At 40.3% G+C, this 21,512-nt stretch overlaps 2 protein-coding genes across 3 annotated transcripts; both read left to right on the top strand.

Moving 5' to 3' along the window:
• The first annotated feature begins 1,880 nt into the window (after positions 1 to 1,880).
• On the top strand, positions 1,881 to 11,565 carry lrrc8c (leucine rich repeat containing 8 VRAC subunit C). 2 transcript variants are annotated; one of them, XM_080429745.1, is made up of 3 exons: positions 1,881 to 2,010; positions 5,866 to 6,008; positions 7,886 to 11,565. In XM_080429745.1, the coding sequence occupies exons 2-3, from the start codon at positions 5,871 to 5,873 to the stop codon at positions 10,145 to 10,147; spliced, it is 2,400 nt and encodes a 799-aa protein (XP_080285871.1). In that variant the 5' UTR covers positions 1,881 to 2,010; positions 5,866 to 5,870; the 3' UTR covers positions 10,148 to 11,565. The 2 variants fall into 2 exon arrangements, with proteins under 2 accessions (XP_080285871.1, XP_080285872.1); XM_080429746.1 differs by lacking the exon at positions 1,881 to 2,010 and adding an exon at positions 2,633 to 2,751.
• A 1,685-nt stretch (positions 11,566 to 13,250) lies between these two features.
• lrrc8db (leucine rich repeat containing 8 VRAC subunit Db) lies at positions 13,251 to 20,314 on the top strand. The gene is made up of 2 exons (XM_080429744.1): positions 13,251 to 13,516; positions 14,737 to 20,314. The coding sequence occupies exon 2, from the start codon at positions 14,739 to 14,741 to the stop codon at positions 17,265 to 17,267; it is 2,529 nt and encodes an 842-aa protein (XP_080285870.1). The 5' UTR covers positions 13,251 to 13,516; positions 14,737 to 14,738; the 3' UTR covers positions 17,268 to 20,314.
• Positions 20,315 to 21,512: the final 1,198 nt, after the last annotated feature.

Raw genomic sequence — 21,512 nt, 5'->3', positions numbered from 1 at the left:
TATATAGCCTACTCATGACATCTGGGATCTTCATACTGTATGTAGACGGGGGGCAAGGGACAAGGACTAACAGATACAGAGATCTCCACATGGGCATAAATGTGACTCTCTATATGGGCATTAAAGGGACAAGGATTGACAGATACAGAGCTCTCCATATATGGGCATAAAACGGACATGGACTGACATGCAGACTATACAACTCCATGTACTGTATGACCATATCACCATGCCCATGTATGGGCATATACTGATTGTTGTGCTATAAGGCTGCCCCCTCCTATATCACAACACTGATGACATCAGGAGTCTCCATATGGGCATAAGAGGGACAAGGACTGACTGATACAGAGATCTCCATATACGTATGGGCATAAAAGGGACAAGGATTGACATATACAGAGATCTCCATATCGGCATAATCAGTCGGATTATGGCGGTGCCATGTAAGTGTGAGGGCTGCATAGCCCTCACACCTACACCTAAAATAGATTATTATTATTATTATTATTATTATTATTATTGCCTCCGCCAGGCCGAAGGGGTGGCCGAGACTATGCTTTGCACCCTGTCCGTCCGTCCGTCCCTCCGTCCCTCCGTCCATCTAATCTCTGGCACCGTTGGCCAGATCGACGTGAAACCATGTGCACACACTCCCTGGATGTGAGAGCAGAGCCTCTGCCCCAAATTTTTCACATTGGCCTGTTATAGTGCCACCAGGAGGGCGATCTTTGCAAAACTTTTTATTTTTATTACTCCTACAGATTTTGTCCAAACATCACGCAAATCGGTGCACACTATCTCTAGTCATTAAACCAAACCGGTCTATCGGATTTTTCATTCATATTCCATCCTGATTGGCTATGATTGGCTTCCAAAGTTTGCAGGAGTGGTCTGTTTTGAACAAAATGCCTCAAATCATGAACACAGCGTGCGATTGCTGTGAAATTTTGCACGCACATTTCCACTAGGCCAAGGAAGAAATAGCATCCTACATTTTTTTAATCGCCCTTATGTGTGCTATAACTGTCCGATTCGCGTTTTTAACTACAACTGGGCCAAAACTTTGCACACACACTAGAGGCCAAGGAGAAACCTCTAGCCTATTTTTCACATCTGCCATTTATAGTGCCACCAGGAGGCTGTTTTTTTAAACACATTTCTTGATATTACTCCTACCGATTTTGTCCAAACATCACGCAAATCGGTACACATTATCGCTATAGTCATGTGACCAACACAGAATCTTTCATAATCCATCCTGATTGGCTAAGAATGGCATGTAAAGTGCAGGAGTGGCTTGTTTTGAACAAAATGCTTCAAATCATAAAGCTGCATCCGAATGCTGTGAAACTTTGCACTCAAATTCCCACTATAGGCAGAGGAAGACATGCCACCCTTTTCACATTGTGCATATTTTTGCCAAACAAATTCATTTGTCCAAACATCACGCAAATTGGTCATTATCTCTATAGTCATGTGATCAAGACGGTTTGTCCGATTTTTCATATTCCATCCTGATTGGCACAGTTCGAACATTGCTGGCCCACAATAACCTACACCTGACCTGGCAGAGACCTGTGCTCCGAGGAGCACTTTTTCTAGTTATTAATATTATTAGCCTATTATTATCATATTATTAATATTATCATCATTATTATTATTATATTAAACATGTTGAAGTTTAATTTCTAGTGATTATGTGGTTGTGCTATTTGAACATTTCTCAATGGCATAATTTAAGATTTGTTTCCTAAACTTTTCAGACTGTCACACGAAATTGAAAACATAAGCAACAACAACCCAAAAAGTTTCTCGTTTGGTCCACATGAAGTCCACGCCCTGGTGGCGCAGGCATGCCAACACACAGGGATCCAGAAAGGCCATCCGGACGACATAACGGAAAAGGGACTGGCGGACCGCACAAGGACATATCATGCCCTAAGAATCCCTGCCTCACTGCCTGAGAACACACCGCTCAGTTTCCCCAACTCTGGCTGACGTCTTCATGTAAGTAATGGAAAGCATTTGCTGTATACCACGTACGATTATGATGGTGACTTCATTGTAGAGAGCAGCACGCTGCTCATTAGTTCGACATAGTGTTGTTGTAGCCTTTATTCCACGGAGCTGTAACGTTTTGTTGCCAGAGGTTTAGCTAATATTTTTAAGAAATCGCCTGTCAATATAACTGTCAATATGCTCTTGCGAAGGTACTGTCATTGATGGCGCTAGTAGGATTTTTATAGATTACCATTAACGACTGTAAACTAGCATTTTGTGACTGCGATGATATACCGCGCACCTTAAATGTATCCTCACCGTTTCAAGGCAAGCAATACATCCATGGATACAAAGTTGCCGAAGCAGGGGGAGATGTGGCGTGCGTGTGGCGACGATATGAAACACTACTGTACCTATAAGCTATATATGTGCGCATTTTGTTCCTGGTGGGGGAAAATTCCATTTAATTATATTGTAAATAATGGACACAAGGCAGTATTGTAACAAAGTGTGTTTTTCCATAACCTCAATAAGCCTATTTTGGACAGGATTTTGTATCCTCGGGCTTGGGTGGGTGTGATCCAAACAGTCTGTTTTTGGATATCTGAGATTCGCAACATTTCCTGTCAGGAAGAGACAGCGGCGGGCACAAAGGATCAGCTCTGGTCAGCTTCAAGCTGACTCATCCAGTGGAAAGAAGTAATTTCCTCTGATCATATCATAAAGACAACAGAGAGCACATATATGGTAGCATAACAATTTCACATTTTGAATTAATTCCCATAAAACTGTTCTCAACCCTACACATGTTTTTTTTGTTGGCTAGTCTTGTCTATAACATAAACCAATGCTGAGTTCTTAAAACAGTAGCCATCAGTAGACTATTGTCTACACATCCCCTGAGTTATTGTCCTATTCTTCCTGTCTGGCTCCAAGTGTTATGACACACTACTATTTTAAGAAAGAATAAAGGTTTTCAAGACAAAGTAATGAGATAATCAAAGGTCATTGGTAGTCAAAGGGCAAAGCTGCCCATCATCACTCCCAATAATTGCTTTGTACTATTACAGTGTTAACAGTAATGCTATAAGACCATAACAAATGCAAAATAGCTGTTTACCTCAGGGCCACAAATGGTCTGAACTACATTGGTTGCATGAGAAATTAGTGTATTCCTCTGCTATTTTCTGGCTTTTCCACATACTGTAAGTATATACGTTATGTGCCAGGTTTGCCAGGTTTGCCTGTGAATTACATAACTCTCTGCTTGGACCGGGCTCAGATATTGGAAACATGATAGGCTACCATCAGCTGTAGTAAGCAAATTACGAAAGGTGACCAGAGAAACGGCCGAGAGTGACAGAATAACAGGACAGGGACAGCAGAGACGTATATTAAGTGTTGAGTCACTGTACACAACCGGTGTGTAACTCAGTGGACTGTACACAATCGCTTCTTCTGCATTGGATTGATCATGCCACTAAGATAATTTTGTTGTACATTCATGTCATGACAAAATACAAATAAAATCATAACCTTCCAGTACACTCAATAAAAGGCAATAGTGTATAGTCAATCAAGAACGAGAACGGACGGTCGGACCCACCAGGTATTTCTGGCCACCAAAACCTACTCTGCCACATTTGACGTCTCGGGGGTACCGAGACTAGGGGGGGGAAGGGGGGGGGGGGTGAATTACGATTCTGTCCCTATCGGGACGTAACTCGAACGGTGCTGAGTTGGCTGAAGCGGACTTTGCCACGCTCGGCGCGGCGACTCGGTGCCTCTCGTGGCTGAATTCCGCTTCAGACGGCGTGCCTCCGTCATTGTAACAGTTTTTTGCCTAACTACTTCCTAACTTAATGGGATATTTCACTTTCAAACATGTTTGGGGTCATTTTAACATCTACTCGGGATTTTGTGAGCACCCCAGACAGTTTTTAGGTTGCTTGATACCTATCGGGACGTAACTCGAACGGTGCTGAGTTGGCTGAAGCGGACTTTGCCACGCTCGGCGCGGTGACTCGGTGCCTCTCGTGGCTGAATTCCGCTTCAGACGGCGTGCCTCCGTCATTGTAACAGTTTTTTGCCTAACTACTTCCTAACTTAATGGGATATTTCACTTTCAAACATGTTTGGGGTCATTTTAACATCTACTCGGGATTTTGTGAGCACCCCAGACAGTTTTTAGGTTGCTTGATACAGTATTTAGATATTTGATATGAATTTTATCAGATATCTATACAAACCCATTGTAACTTCAAACAGTAGGGGTTGGCAGTGGCAGGAACTATAATACATGGCAATGACTAAAATTGGGGAGATTTCTTTTAAATAAGATTGAATCATGTGGATCTCGGGATCCACATGGGATCCACAGTGTGGGTCTTGAACTTCACGTGGCCAGCCTGTGATGTCAGTCATTATGGCACCCGTGATTTATGATGTACGTATCTATGACGTATAACTCAAAATTTGGACAAGGTTTCAGCCCGATCCAAGCCCTTTGACTTCCATTCTAAAATTTAAGTTAAATATTCAAACAATTAATAAACATATCTCTGCTGTCCGGCAGAAACCAGTTAACTCCCAAATGAGTTAGGAGGTTTTGTTCATCTTTGATAAGAACAGCTGAATGGACCTCCAAGCTCACAATGAGGTTGGAGGTCAAAAGGGGGTGGAGCCTGGAGTCAGCAAAACCAGCTAACTCCATCCCCCTTTGGTGGAGTTAACTGGTTTAGTAGATAGTTTGAGGATTCAATGGAGTTAGCTGGTTTTGTCAGAAGCGCTTTTTAATACTTTTCATTGGTTCAATTATTTTTTACCAACACAGACATTTTTATGGACGATTTATGGAAACAAATCAAAATTGAGTTTCTGACGGACAGCAACGATATGTGACGCTGATCTGTCCAGTGGTTTGCAAGATTAGCTCTGGACACGCAGACATATCAGAATGTCAACAAATAATACATGGAATTAAATGCTTAAACCTATAAGTTGGGGGCCTTTTCTACACAGACACACAGACCGAATATATGACCAACAGTTTGTGATTAGCACAGCAGATGGCCAGGATAGGCATTGCAGTGATGCTGTCTGGATTTCAAACATTTTGTTTCTGATTACCTCACACACTGTAATATTTTTACGGAATTTATGCTTCTTTATGTGATAAGAATTACTCAGTGTCGTATTGAGCCAATATTAAAGTGATAGAAAAGTGTATACATTTTCTCAGTCTGTCACATTTATATTGGCAGAGAATAACATTTATATACTGTAAAGTAGTGATGGCTTTAACCAACTACTCTGCATCATTATGATTAAGTTGATTTGATTGATTCCCAGGGGAAATTACCGTGCTAAACAATAGTCACAAAATAGATATCAGACTATACTGTATGTGATGAAGATGCTCTTGAAACGTTCTTATATTAGAGATATCATAATAAATAATAAATGGTAGGTCAGGGTTAACAGACTTACTTTGTGTTATACCATGATTATAGTTCGCGTTAACGGCAATATATAAATTCTATGTCTGTTCTATGTCCTTCTCCCTCTCCTGAGGTTATTGCGATGATAAACTTTATTGACTACCTGACACCAGGGTCTACATTTCTTGTAGGGAGTAGTAGGGTGACTAACAACCACTGCAGATGTGCTAGTTATATTGCATTAACATACTCTACAATATATACTGGTTAAAATAACGTTTTATTCATTACAGTTTTTATTCATTATTTTTATTTGTCAATCTTTTCTCTCTCAAGAAAGTAATAAATTATCCCTCTGACTGTCAAAACGGTTCTGTTCACAGAAAGTCAAATCTCTCTTTTGTAATATTTGTCCCAACAGGCATCATGATTCCTGTGACAGAGTTCCGTCAGTTTACAGACCAGCAGCCAGCTTTGCGAGTGCTCAAGCCATGGTGGGATGTCTTCACAGACTATCTCTCTGTAGTGATGCTCATGATTGGTGTGTTTGGCTGTACCCTCCAGGTCAGTAACTACTCCACCCATCCTGTCTATTCTTTAGAACTTTAAGTACACTATTGTGTAAAAATGTACCCTTACGGGTGCAATTGTACACCCTCAGAGTTAAATGAACACTCCAGATTTCACTGTGTACATCAGTCATTGGTTCAAAACAAATGTGTCACGTGTAACAAAACAGCTACGCATATTAGCCATGCTAATCTGAAAGTAGTTCTAACTGCTTTAAGAGCAAGTATGCCTGCCAAGCTGCATTCAGAAGTATGCGTGTGTTGATTTTCTAACAGCACAAAACACCAAAGAGATATATTCATGTTCTGTCCAGTTCATTGACACAGTCTTATATATACACGCCCACAACTCAGTAAGAGTCCCTGCATTCACTGGGCCTATGTGTTTGGACCAAATCTAGCACTTAGTGTACTATAGCAAGCATTCATTGCACTGTAGCGGCAGTTTACCAGCGGAAACTTTAACCCGCCCACTCCCTTTTCATAAACATAAGATTCCAAAGGCCATCGGCCTGTCACACAACTTCACACAACTGTGGGAGAAAGGAAGGGGTTTTGGCTGCTGCACCACGCCACTGCAGCATAAATTCTCAAAATGACACCTAAATATAATTTCATACAAAGCTACTGCCATTATATATTTGTCTTGGTGGAAATCTCCTTTGTTGCCCACAGAGTTTACTCTGAACTTACCACTGTTTGGATATGTTCCTACTGGTCAGTAAACAGAGTGCACAATTATGTCAGCCATCTGATAAACCTCACATTTTACTTATCAACAGATATGTTTATGTATGTGTAATTATCGCATTTCCAGGAATTATCCAGGAGATGGAGTGTCTCATTTCACAGAGCTAAACAAAGCATAATAGTATTGTTAACCAAGTGTAGATTTTTAAACAGTTTGACACAAATGTCCTGTTTTAGACAAACAGAATTAGCAGGAGAGAGAAAGAGATGGAGCAAGCCTATAGTTTGCAAAATGTTGCTGATTTACTTTGCTCCCCAGAGACCTGAACAGACCTGACATTGCATTCTCATCTGCACTGCTGCTGCAGTACTGCCTTATCTTCTCTTTAATTAATGGCGTCATGTTGCTGCAGAATGGTTTCATTGGGCAAATTAGATTTTGCTTTTGGAGCCTGAACCCTGGTTGTGTTATTTAGTGAAACATATTTTCATAAATATTTCCCCACAGTGTGGTGAGTTACGTATGATAAAAAAATATAAAAGTACACAAAATGGCTTCCTGTTGGCTCTTACGTGGTTTAATAAAATGTTCTTGTAAGTCTAAGTATAGTACTTGAATGAGAACAATCAGCAGTCTCTGTTTATTTTACAACTAAATACATGTGGCACTGTGTTGCAAATGACCAGTTTTTGTTGTTGACTGATGCCACCTTGTGGCTGACACTGTTATATGCCAGTGCACTGAACATGTTTCTGTCTTTCTATTAGGGCTGGGCAATTAACCGAAAATATAAACCAATAACTGACTTAATCTTGCTCATGTAGGTGCATTGGTTAATCAAGAACAATTTTTTTGTGATAATTGTGTTTTTTATTTCTTATATATTAACGAATCCACACAAAAGAATGCTAATATATCTCTGTATAAATGACTAAATCGTTTAGTCTGATTAGCCACTTAAGCCCTGCATTATACAATACTTCATTGTACAATGGTGGTGGAGAAGAAATAGTGAAAATAGCTTATCTACAAGCTCACATTGCATCGAGCTTGATCTGCTATTTTCACATGAATCGTAACAGTTTGAAATAATCGTGATATTTATTTTAATTCATATCAACCAGCCCTTCCTATGCAATTGTATTTCATGTCTAACATTATCTGCATTAATTTCATTTTAGGTAATGCAAGACAAGATCATATGCCTTCCTCAGGGAGTGTCTTCACCAAACCAAACCACGCCTTTGCCAGATAACACAGAACCTGAGATGGATGCCGTGTTGCCCTCGCAGTCCTATCTACCTCTGCTGCAAGAAATGAAAGGCCTGAAAACAGACTTGGACCTCCAGCAATACAGTTTCATCAATCAGATGTGCTACGAGAAGGCCTTACATTGGTACGCCAAGTACTTCCCTTACCTGGTTCTCATACACACTCTCATTTTCATGGTGTGCAGCAACTTCTGGTTCAAATTTCCTGGCTCCAGCTCTAAAATAGAGCATTTCATTTCAATCCTGGCCAAGTGCTTCGACTCCCCCTGGACCACGCGGGCCCTGTCTGAAGTGTCCGGAGAAAACTCGGAGGAAAGGGACCGCAACAAGAACAGTGCCAATAGGGCCAACATTAGCGTGCCTACTGGCGAGGCCGGTACAGACAAGACGCAGTCACTCAAGTCCATCCCAGATAGGATTGTAGTTGACAAACCCACAGCAAGTGCTCTCGATAAAAAAGAGGGGGAACAAGCGAAAGCCCTTTTTGAAAAGGTTAAGAAGTTCCGCTTACACGTTGAGGAGGGCGACATGCTCTATGTTATGTATGTGCGCCAGACGGTGTTCAAGGTGCTTAAATTTCTCCTCATCATTGTGTATAACAGCGTTTTAGTGTCTGAGGTGCAGATCACTGTGAAGTGCAATGTTGACATCCAGGACATGACGGGTTACAAGTCATACTCATGCAATCACACCATGGCCCATCTCTTCTCCAAGCTCTCCTACTGCTATCTATGCTTTGTGGCCGTGTACGGACTCACAAGTCTTTATACATCCTACTGGCTGTTCTACCGCTCCCTGAAGGAGTACTCTTTTGAGTATGTGCGGCAGGAAACGGGCATTGATGACATTCCGGACGTAAAGAATGACTTTGCGTTCATGCTGCACATGACTGATCAGTATGATCCTCTGTATTCCAAGAGGTTTGCAGTTTTCCTGTCAGAAGTCAGCGAGAACAAACTGAAGCAGCTCAACCTCAACCACGAGTGGACGGTGGAAAAGCTGCGCCAGAGACTGCAGACAAACTCCAACAACAGACTTGAGCTTCAGCTTTTCATGCTCTCCGGACTCCCTGACACCATCTTTCAGGTGACAGAGCTCCAGTCACTGAAACTGGAGATCATTAACAACGTCACCATCCCTGCCTCCATCTCTAAACTGGAGGACCTTCAGGAGCTGTCCCTCCATCAGTGCTGCGTCAAGCTGCACACAGCGGCTACCTCTTTCCTCAAGGAGAATCTGAAAGTGCTCCGGGTGAAGTTTGATGACAGCAGGGAGCTCCCACATTGGCTGTACTGCATGCGGAACCTTGAGGAACTGTACCTCACTGGATCGCTAAGTCCTGACGCCTCAAAGAATATCGTGCTTGAGTCGTTGCGTGAGCTCAAGTGTTTGAAGTCACTGTACCTAAAGAGTAATTTCACCAAGATCCCCCAGTCTATTGTGGATGTTTCAAGCCATTTGCAGCGGTTGTACGTATACAACGATGGCACTAAACTCGTCATGCTGAACAATCTGAAGAAAATGGTGAATCTGACAGAGCTGGAGCTTGTGCACTGTGATCTGGAACGCATTGCGCACGCTGTGTTCAGTCTCGCAAACCTGCAGGAGCTGGACCTGAAAGAAAATAACATCCGCTCCATTGAAGAGATTTTGAGCTTCCAGCATCTTCGTAAACTCACGGGCCTCAAGCTTTGGCACAACAGCATCATGTATATTCCGGAGCACATCAAAAAGCTCAGCAGCCTAGAGCGTCTGTACTTCAGCCACAACAAGATTGAGATATTGCCTTCACACCTGTTCTTATGCAACAAGCTGCGCTACCTGGACATGTCCAACAATGACATTCGATTCATCCCTCCAGAGATCGGAGTCCTTCAGAGTCTGCAGTATTTCTCTGTCACCTCCAACAAAATTGAAAATCTTCCAGATGAGCTCTTCTTCTGCAAAAAGCTCAAAACACTGAAGCTTGGCAAAAATATGTTGTCCTTATTATCACCAAAGATTTCATATCTAGTTCTACTCACTCACTTGGATCTCAAAGGAAACCACTTTGAGTTTCTGCCTGCAGAGCTTGGTTTCTGTCGGGCCTTAAAGCGTAGTGGCCTTATAGTGGAAGATGTACTGTTTGAGACGTTGCCTTCAGACACCAGGGAGATGATGAAGGCAGAGTGAGATGGTCTTATCATTGAGTCATAGCACTTGCATTATGTTAGCTGATTATCATATTACAGTATTACACCTTATTTGTAGACTATTATTAATGGAAATGTAAGTTTGTTAAAGACTCCATAATGGAGGACAATAAGTCATATATGTGTATATTATATTGTTGTTACATGTAGCATCTAAAGGATTAATCAAGCTGGACGCTTACTCTTGGTCAGCCATTGTTTATTTATAAACTTCTTAGTATTCATTGTCATTTTATCAGACACCAAAGTTTATAAAAATACATTAGCTGTCACATTAGGCAGAGAAAATCATCAGGTTTTTTTTCCCCATCTTCGCTAGGCCGGAACGCCCGGGAGCGGGGATTATGTTTTTACCCCTGTCCGTCTGTGTGTGTGTGTGCGTCTATAAACAGCGAATCTCTGGCACCATTGGACTGATCGGTGTGAAACAAATATTTCAAATTGGCCTTGTGGAGCTATAACAGGCCGCTTCAAGTCTTCAACCATAGATAGTATCAAAATGTAATTAGATCATGTCACAACTCCCCATATAGGCCATACCCATTTCCACCTGACAAGACTTTCTGCCATTTATCATTTCCGTCAAAACACACTTTTTGCTACTTCCACAGATTTTGTCCAAAACTCACAAATCAGTACACATTATCCCTGTCATGTGATCAAGATGTATTGGTCAGATTTTTCAGATTCCATTCCGATTGGCTTCCAAAGTCAGCAGGAGTGGCCCGTCCAATCTCCTCCAAAATTGCCAAAACGTCTGTCCACCAAATTACACACAAATGGTCTCGGGAGTCATGGGACAATGACCGTCAAACAGGGTTTTGATACTCCACACCATTTGCCTTTAATTGCCTTCAAAATGTGTGGGCGGGGGCCTATTTCCTACAAAAAAACGTCTATCATGAACACAACGTCTGCTTTCAGATGCCCATAAGGGGCACCATAAGCGGCACCACAAACTGGAACAGGTGCACACTGCCTGTCTTATAAACTCTATTTCCCACACATTACTGACGAAACTCTGAGTTGGCGAATAGGCCTGACGGAGATCTGCGCTCAGAGAAGCGCACTCCCCCCCCCCCCCTTTTTTTTACATATAGATCTAAAGTGGGAACCTCAGCTCTGCCTTGGCCACTAGCCTAGATAATGCTGTATTAGACAGATTTTTGAATATAAAAACTTTTGTATTGCTCAGAGGTGGGGATGATCAGGATTAAATACTCAAAAACAAATATCTTAGTTAAATAGTTATGTTATAAAAAGCTGCTATTTATGCCAAAATACTGTATATTGAAAGGGAATAGTATGCTGGTGTTGTAGCCTGGTTCCAGACGAATCTGCCTTTGCAAAATTGCATCGCACTTTAGCCCTCGGCAGATTAGAATGTGTCGTGTGATATTGTCTGGCCACGCGAGGCTACTGGTGTTGTGCATCAGTTCTTGAGTGTACAGACAAATTGTGTATGGAAAAAATAACCTATGTATTTTTATAAACAGTTTTTTTTTAAACTGGCGTGGTTGATTCAGGTTGATGAAGAATTTATAAGTCATTTATAGATCAAATATCTCAGAGTTTTCACTTGATACTACACTTCTTTTTTTTTTTGCATGCTGACTGCATGAACAGACACACACAAACAGGCCTATGCTGAAGGAAACTGAGCATGGGCGAGTGTCAAATGGGAATGTTACATTATTCATTATTTAAAGTAAAATATGACAAGTAGGCTATGAATAATCAATTCAGATGTAGGCCTAATTGTAACCTTGTTTTTATATGTCGTCGATATGATTATAGCCTAAATGAACTGAACTCCTATAGTAGTAACCTTTTAATTGACAATTAAAGACACATTTGATTTAAAAACAATAGGAGTTGAGCCAAAGTGCTTTCCAATCGAGGATGACGGTCATCCAACATAATATACATAATATTGCCTATCAATCGAGGATGACCATAATCCTCGATTGATACTGTAGGCCATTATGTTGCTGTTGGTCCACCAACAGCAACATAACATATAAACAAAAGCAAAATCATTTTTATGGTTGTTATTATTAGCCCCTCACCCCTTCCTATCAGACCTTGCAGTATGCATGGCAATGCAATGAATTGAATTGAATTATGCGCTGATTTATATTGGATATGACCAGTGGTGTAAAGTTACTAAGTACATTTAATCAAGTACTGTATTTAAGTACACTTTTTAGGTATTTTTTACTTTACTGGAGTATTTCCAATTTTCAGTACTTTTATACTCCACTACAGCTCAGAGGCAAATATTCTACCTTTACTTCACTACAATGATTTGAAAACTTGAGTTACTACTTACTTTGTTTTGATCATTATTACAAAACATATACATTACCCACTTCAGCCCTATAAACATTTCAGCCATTTGAAAATAGCTGATCTACAAGCTCACATGCGATGAGATTATTTTTAACTCTATGGATGAGTCATGCAACACATGACTATGCTATTTTCAAAATAATATATATATATATATATATATATATATATATATATATATATATATATATATATATATATATATATATATATATACATTTTATACATTTGAAAACTTGTGAAATGGGACATTCTGCATAATGAGTAGCCTACTTTCTACTTTTGGTACTTCGTGTACATGATACCAACACTTTTGTACTTTTACTCGAGTACATTTTGAATTCCGGTCTTTTACTTGTATTTCTACATTGCAGAATTGATACTTTTACTTAAGTAAAAAAAATTGAGTACTTTTTCCCACCACTGTATATGACAAAACATGGCCATAAATTAGGTATTTGCACTCCACCACATGCAGCTGGTGCAGCAGCGGGCGGCTGCATTGTTCCGCAGCGTCGTTGGAGTGCAACGGACCCGACCATCTGAAGCGGAGCGGGGGAAGCACTAAGCAGCTTACCAGCTTGGCCGGTAACCGGAAGACTCGCCCCAAAACACGCTCGCCCCCAGCGGTTCTTGTATTCTTGTATTTGTTTTACTGACGGTGACTGAGGATAAGGTTAGAAAGAAGTTGGCATAGTTTTACTGCGGTTACGTTTGGGAATAAGGTTTAGGTTTAGGCATAGTTTACTGAGGTAACGTAGGTTTAGGTTTAGGAATACCAGGTGGCGACCGTTCCGAGGTCGCCGGATTTGCCCCGGGGCAACTGTGTTTTGGGGCGAGCGTTTTGGTATTCGTCTGGCCATTAGGCCCACGGTTCACTTGATAAGAAGAAAGCACGGCTTTATTATGGCGTCGCAACATCATGGGATATAGACGGACACGAAGACGCATTGTTTGGCACTGGTGTGAAGATATAACTGTCCTGGATCAGCTTCAGGTACGTTAGGCTACTGTATCTCTATCAGTAACGTTACATGGATTTACGTATATTATTACAGATCAGACAAGCTGTGCAAATCACAACCGCAACACCAGTGCATGCGGAAGCTCAGCTGCTTAAACTAGGCTACAACGAAGCAAAAAAACAAAATATGAACAATATGCAAAAATTAGCAGGGGGAAATTGTCACATATTCAACACGAATCGACTATATTATCTCAATTTATTAATGGTATAATCCAGATATACTGCTCCGTGTTATTATTATGTCTGTGTGCCGTGGACTGACGAACGTTCATGTGTGCTGTTTTAGCTTGTCTAAACCAGCTTTGCAGCCTTGCTAGAGATGAATTTATCAGAAATAGTTTTGCTGCCTACTGTACATCCCAAGCTATAGCAGAATGTGTCGCTCATCAAAAGCTGCAGTGTAGCCTATCTACCTACATGTTGACTCAATGTGTTTTGTTTTGCTGCTATCATGGCCCAGCCCACATGACGGGATAGGAATCGGATACTGTCCAGTTATGCATACTGAATGGCGCTTCTTACTTAGACTATTTATTTTATTTTATTTTAATATTTTTTATTTTATTTTATTTTATTTTAGTACGAGAGAGAAACAGGGAGGGCGGGAGAGAGTGGGACTGACATGCAGAAAAGTTCGAATTCGGATCCGGGCCAGCTGCAGGGAGGAGGATAGCCTATTTTTGTGGGTGTGCCCCATGAGTAGCACTTTATAATGGTAAAATAGCGACTAGTAGCGATAGTGACAGTTATGACTATGCTGTAGGCCTATTATCAACAATACAGTGATTCGGCCTCACTGAGACAATAAGTGCTGTAGGTATGTACCCGGATACAATGTAGCCTTCTGCATTTATTATACAAAATGTATTTTAGTTCTGCAATTAAGTTGGGACACTAAATCTAATATATTTATAAACACATTATCATATTATGACATTTAGAAAAGTATTGATTATATATATATATATATATATATATATATATATATATATATATATATATATATATATATATACACACACACACACACACACACACACACACACACACACACACACACACACACACACACACACACACACACACACACACACACACACACACACACACAGTATATATGGGTGAAGTCCCTAAAAAGAAACTAATCATATGAGTTGCACCATCTAATCAACAACAACTTTCTTTTGCAGGGATGTTCACTCTCACAGAAGTTGCCTCGCTGAACGATATCCAGCCAACGTATAAAATACTGAAACCATGGTGGGACGTCTTCATGGATTACCTTGGGATTGTCATGCTGATGTTGGCGATATTTGCTGGAACAATGCAATTGACTAAAGACCAGGTGGCTTGCCTTCCTGTCCTGGAGGAGAGTTTTGATGGGCCAGGGCAATTTGCAACGCAGCAGCCAGCTGCTGGCCCATGGGAGGAGGAAACCAGAGCCAGGCAGGAAAAAGCAGCACCCCTCATGGCTAATGACCCAGCGGATAGCATGGTCCATAAACTTCACTTTACACCATCAGATGCATTTGGGCAGCCTCTCCCAACAGGTGTCAGAACCAAGTTGGATTTTCAGCAGTATGTTTTCATTAATCAGATCTGCTACCACGTTGCCCTCCCATGGTACTCCAAATACTTCCCATACCTTGCTCTAATCCACACAATTATATTAATGGTCAGCAGCAACTTCTGGTTTAAATATCCAAAGACAAGTTCAAAAATAGAACATTTTGTCTCAATTTTGGGGAAGTGCTTCGAGTCACCCTGGACGACAAAGGCCTTGTCAGAGACAGCATGTGAGGACTCAGAGGAGAACAAGCAGCGCTTGACTGGTGCTTCCTTCCTACCAAAGCATTTCTCAACATGCAGCGAAGAGGGAAGTCCAAACCAATCCGCCGCGAAGCTCGTGAAATCTGAGGTCAAGTTTTCGACGGAAAAGCTTGTGGTGGAAGTTCCATGCATGAACATATTGGATAGGAAAGATGGTGAGCAGGCAAAAGCCCTGTTTGAAAAAGTGAGGAAATTTCGCACCCATGTAGAGGACAGTGACATGATTTACAAACTGTATGTTGCTCAATCTGTGATTAAAACAGTGAAGTTCATTTTGATCCTGTGCTACACAATGACATTTGTCGCTGCCATAGATTTCAACCATGTATGTGAGCCTGAAATAAAGCATTTGACAGGATATGCTAAATTCCAATGCACCCATAACATGGCATTCATGTTGAAAAAACTTCTCGTCAGTTATATTGCTATCATATGTGTCTATGGCTGTGTCTGTATATACACACTGTTCTGGCTCTTTCGACGACCTCTCAAGGAGTATTCCTTTGAAAAAGTCAGAGAGGAGAGCAGCTTCAGTGACATTCCTGATGTTAAGAATGACTTTGCTTTCCTCCTGCACATGGTGGATCAGTATGATCAGCTGTATTCAAAGCGTTTTGGCGTCTTCCTCTCTGAAGTCAGCGAAAACAAGCTACGGGAGATCAGCTTGAACCACGAATGGTCCTTTGAGAAACTGCGGCAGCATGTCACCCGCAACACTCAGGAAAAGTTGGAGCTTCATCTCTTCATGCTGTCTGGAGTGCCGGAAGCCGTGTTTGACCTCACCGATTTGGAAATTCTCAAACTGGAGTTGATCCCGGAGGCCAGGATCACGGTGAAAATTTCACAAATGACGAATCTCCAGGAGCTGCACTTGTATCACTGTCCTGCTAAAGTTGAGCAGACCGCGTTCATTTTTCTCCGCGACAATCTACGGTGCCTTCACGTGAAATTTACGGATGTTGCCGAGATCCCCACTTGGGTATACTTGCTGAAGAATTTAAGGGAACTGTACTTGGTTGGTAATCTGAACTCTGAAAACAACAAAATGATTGGACTAGAGTCTCTCAGAGACCTCAAGCATCTGAAGATTTTGCATCTCAAGAGCAACCTGACAAAGATCCCGACAAACATAACCGATCTCTCGCCTCACCTGGTCAAGTTGGTAGTTCATAACGATGGCACAAAACTTGTGGTGTTGAACAGTTTAAAGAAAATGTTGAACCTAGCAGAGCTAGAGCTTCACAATTGTGAACTGGAACGAATCCCTCATGCCATTTTCAGTTTGACCAACCTGCAGGAGCTTGATCTGAAGTCCAATAACATTCGCACCATTGAAGAGGTCATTAGCTTTCAGCATCTCAAAAGGCTGATTTGCCTCAAACTTTGGCACAATAACATCATCACCATTCCGTTGTCAATAAGCCATGTGAAAAACCTTGAGTCGCTCTATCTGTCACACAATAAACTCGACTCTCTGCCCTCACCATTATTCAACATGCTCAAGTTAAGGTACCTGGATGTAAGTCATAACTCAATAGTGGCAATACCATTGGAGGTAGGCTTTCTCCAGAATCTCCATCATTTTGCAATCACAGGCAACAAAGTTGAGGTGGTTCCCAAGCAGCTGTTCAAGTGCACCAAACTGAGGACATTATGCCTTGGCCACAACTGTATCTCTGTCCTCCCTGAGAAAATTGGCCAACTCCTTCAGCTGACACACCTGGAACTGAAGGGAAACTGCCTCGACAGACTCCCGGTCCAGCTTGGCCAGTGTCACCTCCTCCGCAGGAACGGTCTGATTGTGGAAGACCATCTCTTTGACTCACTCCCGCAGGAGGTGAAGGAGGGCATCAATCAGGAATCCAATGGCACTATTGCAAATGGAGTGTAGGGGTTCAGCAGTAGTCACATCCTATATTGGATCACAAAGGTTTCAGACAAGTGTTTCATATCGTACATCAAGGACAAGCTATTTTCATTATTTCATGCTACAGTATGCAAAAGAAAAGTTTTGCTCAGGGCCGAGTTTTAGCACTGTGCATACCAGGTAGCTGTCACATATACAGCATTAGATGACTACTGTCTGGTACTTTACTTTGCGACTATATCCATGTTTTAATGCTAGTGTTGAGTAGGGATGTAACGGTATAACATTTAAAAGTATACCATAATTCTGAACTATAATCCATTCCCTGTAATACTGTACGCATGGTATAAATTAACCTTTGTGTTACATGTTTATACAGGTATGTGTAAATGTTTTCTTCAAAGCAAAACACTTGTTTGGTTTTTCAATGGGCCAAAGTACATTTTAACTAAAAGGGGAACGGATACCATGGTATTTTGGTAGATTCTGTACTATTATACTGTTACATCCCTAATGTTGAGCTGATCATGTTTCCTACTTGTGAAAAATACAAGTGACTCCTGTAATCTGTGTATAATTGAGTGTTTTCTTTTTTAATCATTTCATCTTGGATAATGATATGTATTATGTAATTAACAATTAACTAACTCACTTTTTGAACACAGTCTTTACATCATACTGTCGTAGTGAAAATGTTACCAATCACTGTGTTATACCATCTTTTCACAAACGCAACATTTTGCCTTTCTTTAATTGCTTAATGCTTAATGAATGTTTTGCATTGACAGTGAACCCTCCTGCTCCATCTCATGATTAATGCAGCAGAGTAGTGAGAGTAAATAAAAAATGAACATTGACTTTTCCATTCTGCAATCTGGAAGAGTTAAATGCACTTAAAACATTGTGCACTCAATAGACCAAAACATTACGTCACCACAACACAAGCTTACTTCTGGGTGGATAACGCTGACATTGCCGCCTGATCACCGCACTGGGGAACTATTATCCATGGTATAATCATAAATAATTTAACTTTATTTTTATTTATATATATATATATCAAGATGACCAGAATCTATTCAATGGGTGTGTACAGGTTTCTTATTTTTTCTCAATTCCTGGTATTAAGTAAAAAAGAAATTGGAGGGTTGACCACGTTTATTACCTCCATGATATGACACTGAATGAATGCAAGGAGCGGCAATGCACTTTGCATTCGGTGTGCGTATGTGGGACGCCTGTGTGTGTTTAGACTTCAAAGTCTGAAAACAGATAAAGGCCTAATTCAATACATAGATTACATACATAGCATTTGGCTTCACAGCCCAAAACACAACATGATTTTGGCATAATTGCCAATGTTTTGTTCAAGGTGCTTCCTGTTCACCGCTGCAGGTAGGCTGACCGTATGCAACAAATCCACCCAGAAATACACGTTTGTTTACAAATATTCTGATTTTGGTCTAAACAGCAAGCCTGTGTGCACCACTGGTGCACAATCTGCATATTAATGAGAACAGATGGTATATTGTTGAACAAAACTGTGCATGTTGGCTCACTAAGCTCAACACATACAAAACATTCTCATGTTTCGTTTTTGTCTTTTTCCTGAAATGAAAAGAAAAAGATCTTTAGGCTAGTAACACTGGCCATTTTGTTTTCAGGCAAAGGAGGAGTCAGAAAATGGTCAGCATGTACAATTGTTTGACAACTTCCTGTTCAGCTAAAACAGAAATTATGTCATTTATTTGAAGTCGGGTATTTAAGTTTGCACTGAAATGCTTTTTGTTAGTTTTTTTTACACTGTAAACCAATAATATTTTCATTGAAAGACCCTATGAAATTTTGATGACCCGGTCATTTTGCATTTGGGGGCACAACCTTTTGACTGGTATTTTCTTTGAAAGGTCATGGGGGCATGTTTCCAAGGTCAAGGTCACTGTTCTTAGCCTCCTCCCTAACCACTAACTGTCTTTTGGCACCACTGCACACACCCACAGGTCAGTTGACAAACACCACTTGGTCCCCCAGGGGTCTATCCTTGACTTCTTCCTTTTTTCCCTCTACGCCAATTTTCTTTTGACGATCTACAGGCCAGGCTCACAACGCATCGCAATGGAGCTCGGCTGTAGTTCAGCTAATATTTGCCTATATGTATTACAAAATACCTATTTGTTTGCCTATTACAAAATACAACTGGAATACAGTTACTGTATTCTAGTTGTTAAGTTGTACACTGATGCTATGTAACCAAACATAATATTGATTCTCACAGTAAACTGGGAAGCCTAGGCCTTGTGTCAATAATTGCGTTTGACTGTGCAGTGGTTTGCCCAAATACCACACCAATAGGTGAATAGGGATGGATGCAATGGTTAATGACATTTCATGGGGTCTTCAGAAATGTAACAATGATGCTGACCATATTAGCACTATTGTGACAGTATTGGAGAGGAACCTATACTGTAGATCAGATCTCATTACAATATGGGATAGCATAATTTATTTTTGCTCTGTTTATTGTGGGGAAATTTTAAAGTTTTCTCAAATGTGAATGACTTATTTTGCTGATATTTTCTTTTTTAAGAATATTTTCAATATGCTACACAATATATTATTTTGTTATATGCTGTTTTAAGATGGTACAAGCACTGTTTACCCAACACACACCTATTTTGAGTATAATCGTGTCTTGTCAAACACAAATAATGTCTTGCTGTGTATTTTTTGAATAATACAAGGGATGCAATGTATTTATCAATTGTCTCTGAGTAAATGATAATTTGTCAGTAATTTCAGAACTGAGTCCCATACTTAATAAAATATTTATAAAGCTATGAACAGTGTATTTGCAAACAAAATATCCAGCACACTATATCTAACTTGCAATGATGTATTGATGTATTTATTGGAGCATTTTGGTGCTAAACCTTCATCAGGGGAGCTGTGTATTCAATATGCAAAATCCAATTCCTGACTAATAATGCATGGTTGCACTGTGTGTGTGTGTGTGTGTGTGTGTGTGTGTGTGTGTGTGTGTGTGTGTGTGTGTGTGTGTGTGTGTGTGTGTGTGTGTGTGTGTGTGTGTGTGCGTGTGCACATGTGCACATGTGTGAGAGAAACCTTTTTGTACATGAACGTGCTTGATTATTAATCTTCTTGTAGAAGATTAAGGCTAATTACACTTGTTTATACATATCTAACCGTGCACTCACTGTACTCACAAGTATTATGAGTGAACTGTGATGGCTGCAACATTTTATGTGTAACATTTGTGATGAGTGTCAGACATTATGTGTATCTGTGATGCATTCACATATGACAAAGGCTTATTATTATCCCACTTATTGTAGAAATGTATATTTAGCTTGAAACTTGCAACTAACCTAGCATAGCTGCTTGATGAGATAGACAATAAATAATCATTCGAAATGACTGAAGTGATAGTTATCTATGTTAATTTAAGTCTGAAAGTGTAAAAAGTGACTCATAAGTGTTACACTTACAGAATTAAAGGTAGGGGAAAATATTTTCTTTGGTTAAAGTAAGTGTTAAATAACACTATATTCTGATAGTACTCATTGCTATTAAGTGTTTGTTCAGTAACAGGAGTCTCCATGTCTCTCCAGCTCTTTATTAAACAGAAAATGCCTTTTCAGGTCGGGATACCAATTTTCTACAATCAGGATAGAGAACTCAGACAGCCAGGATACAGATTAAACAGTGAAATTGGAAGTGATCACACAAAGAAATGAGCCGACAGAACTGGAACACTGTAAAAAGGAAGCTTATAAATGGGTAGGCTACTTAATCAGTGTTTAATTTATTTATTATTATTATTTGTAGGATACAAACAATATTTTTGTGATTCTATTATGATCTACTCTGTACATCTATTGTCACAAATTAAAACACTGACAGAAACATCAAGCAGAGAGTAAAGAGATGATCTAGACTTGTGAGATAATCAAAATGGAATAAATCCGTTCAGAATTCAAATTATTCCTGTGATGTCATTTCTGAGATCATTATAAGCCCTATATTGTCCCATAACATTGTGATCGATCCGATGCGTTGTGAGCTTGTAAATGGACTATAGAATAATGTTTACCCTTTTCAGAACAATTCAGATAAATGTTGAAAATCTTTGAAAAATAGGGAAATAGGGATGTCAGGAATAATGTGGTTAAGGCTATTCTGAAGATGTTGACTTGGGGAATGTCTTTGTTGTCTCTTTATCCTGTCTCTTGTCTCTTAATTCTTTTTTTT

Source organism: Gymnoscopelus braueri, assembly GCF_963280865.1.
Source record: "Gymnoscopelus braueri genome assembly, chromosome: 6".
NCBI classification, from domain to species: domain Eukaryota; kingdom Metazoa; phylum Chordata; class Actinopteri; order Myctophiformes; family Myctophidae; genus Gymnoscopelus; species Gymnoscopelus braueri.
The sequence above is the reverse complement of the archived record's forward strand: the minus strand, read 5'-3'. Positions and strand labels throughout refer to the sequence as shown.

Excerpts from the sequence above, each read along its gene's own strand:
- lrrc8c (XM_080429745.1), top strand. The coding sequence starts at position 5,871 with ATGATTCCTGTGACAGAGTTCCGTCAGTTTACAGACCAGCAGCCAGCT. Across the intron at positions 6,009-7,885 it reads TGTTTGGCTGTACCCTCCAG|GTAATGCAAGACAAGATCAT; the intron begins GTCAGTAACTAC and ends ATTTCATTTTAG.
- lrrc8db (XM_080429744.1), top strand. The coding sequence starts at position 14,739 with ATGTTCACTCTCACAGAAGTTGCCTCGCTGAACGATATCCAGCCAACG.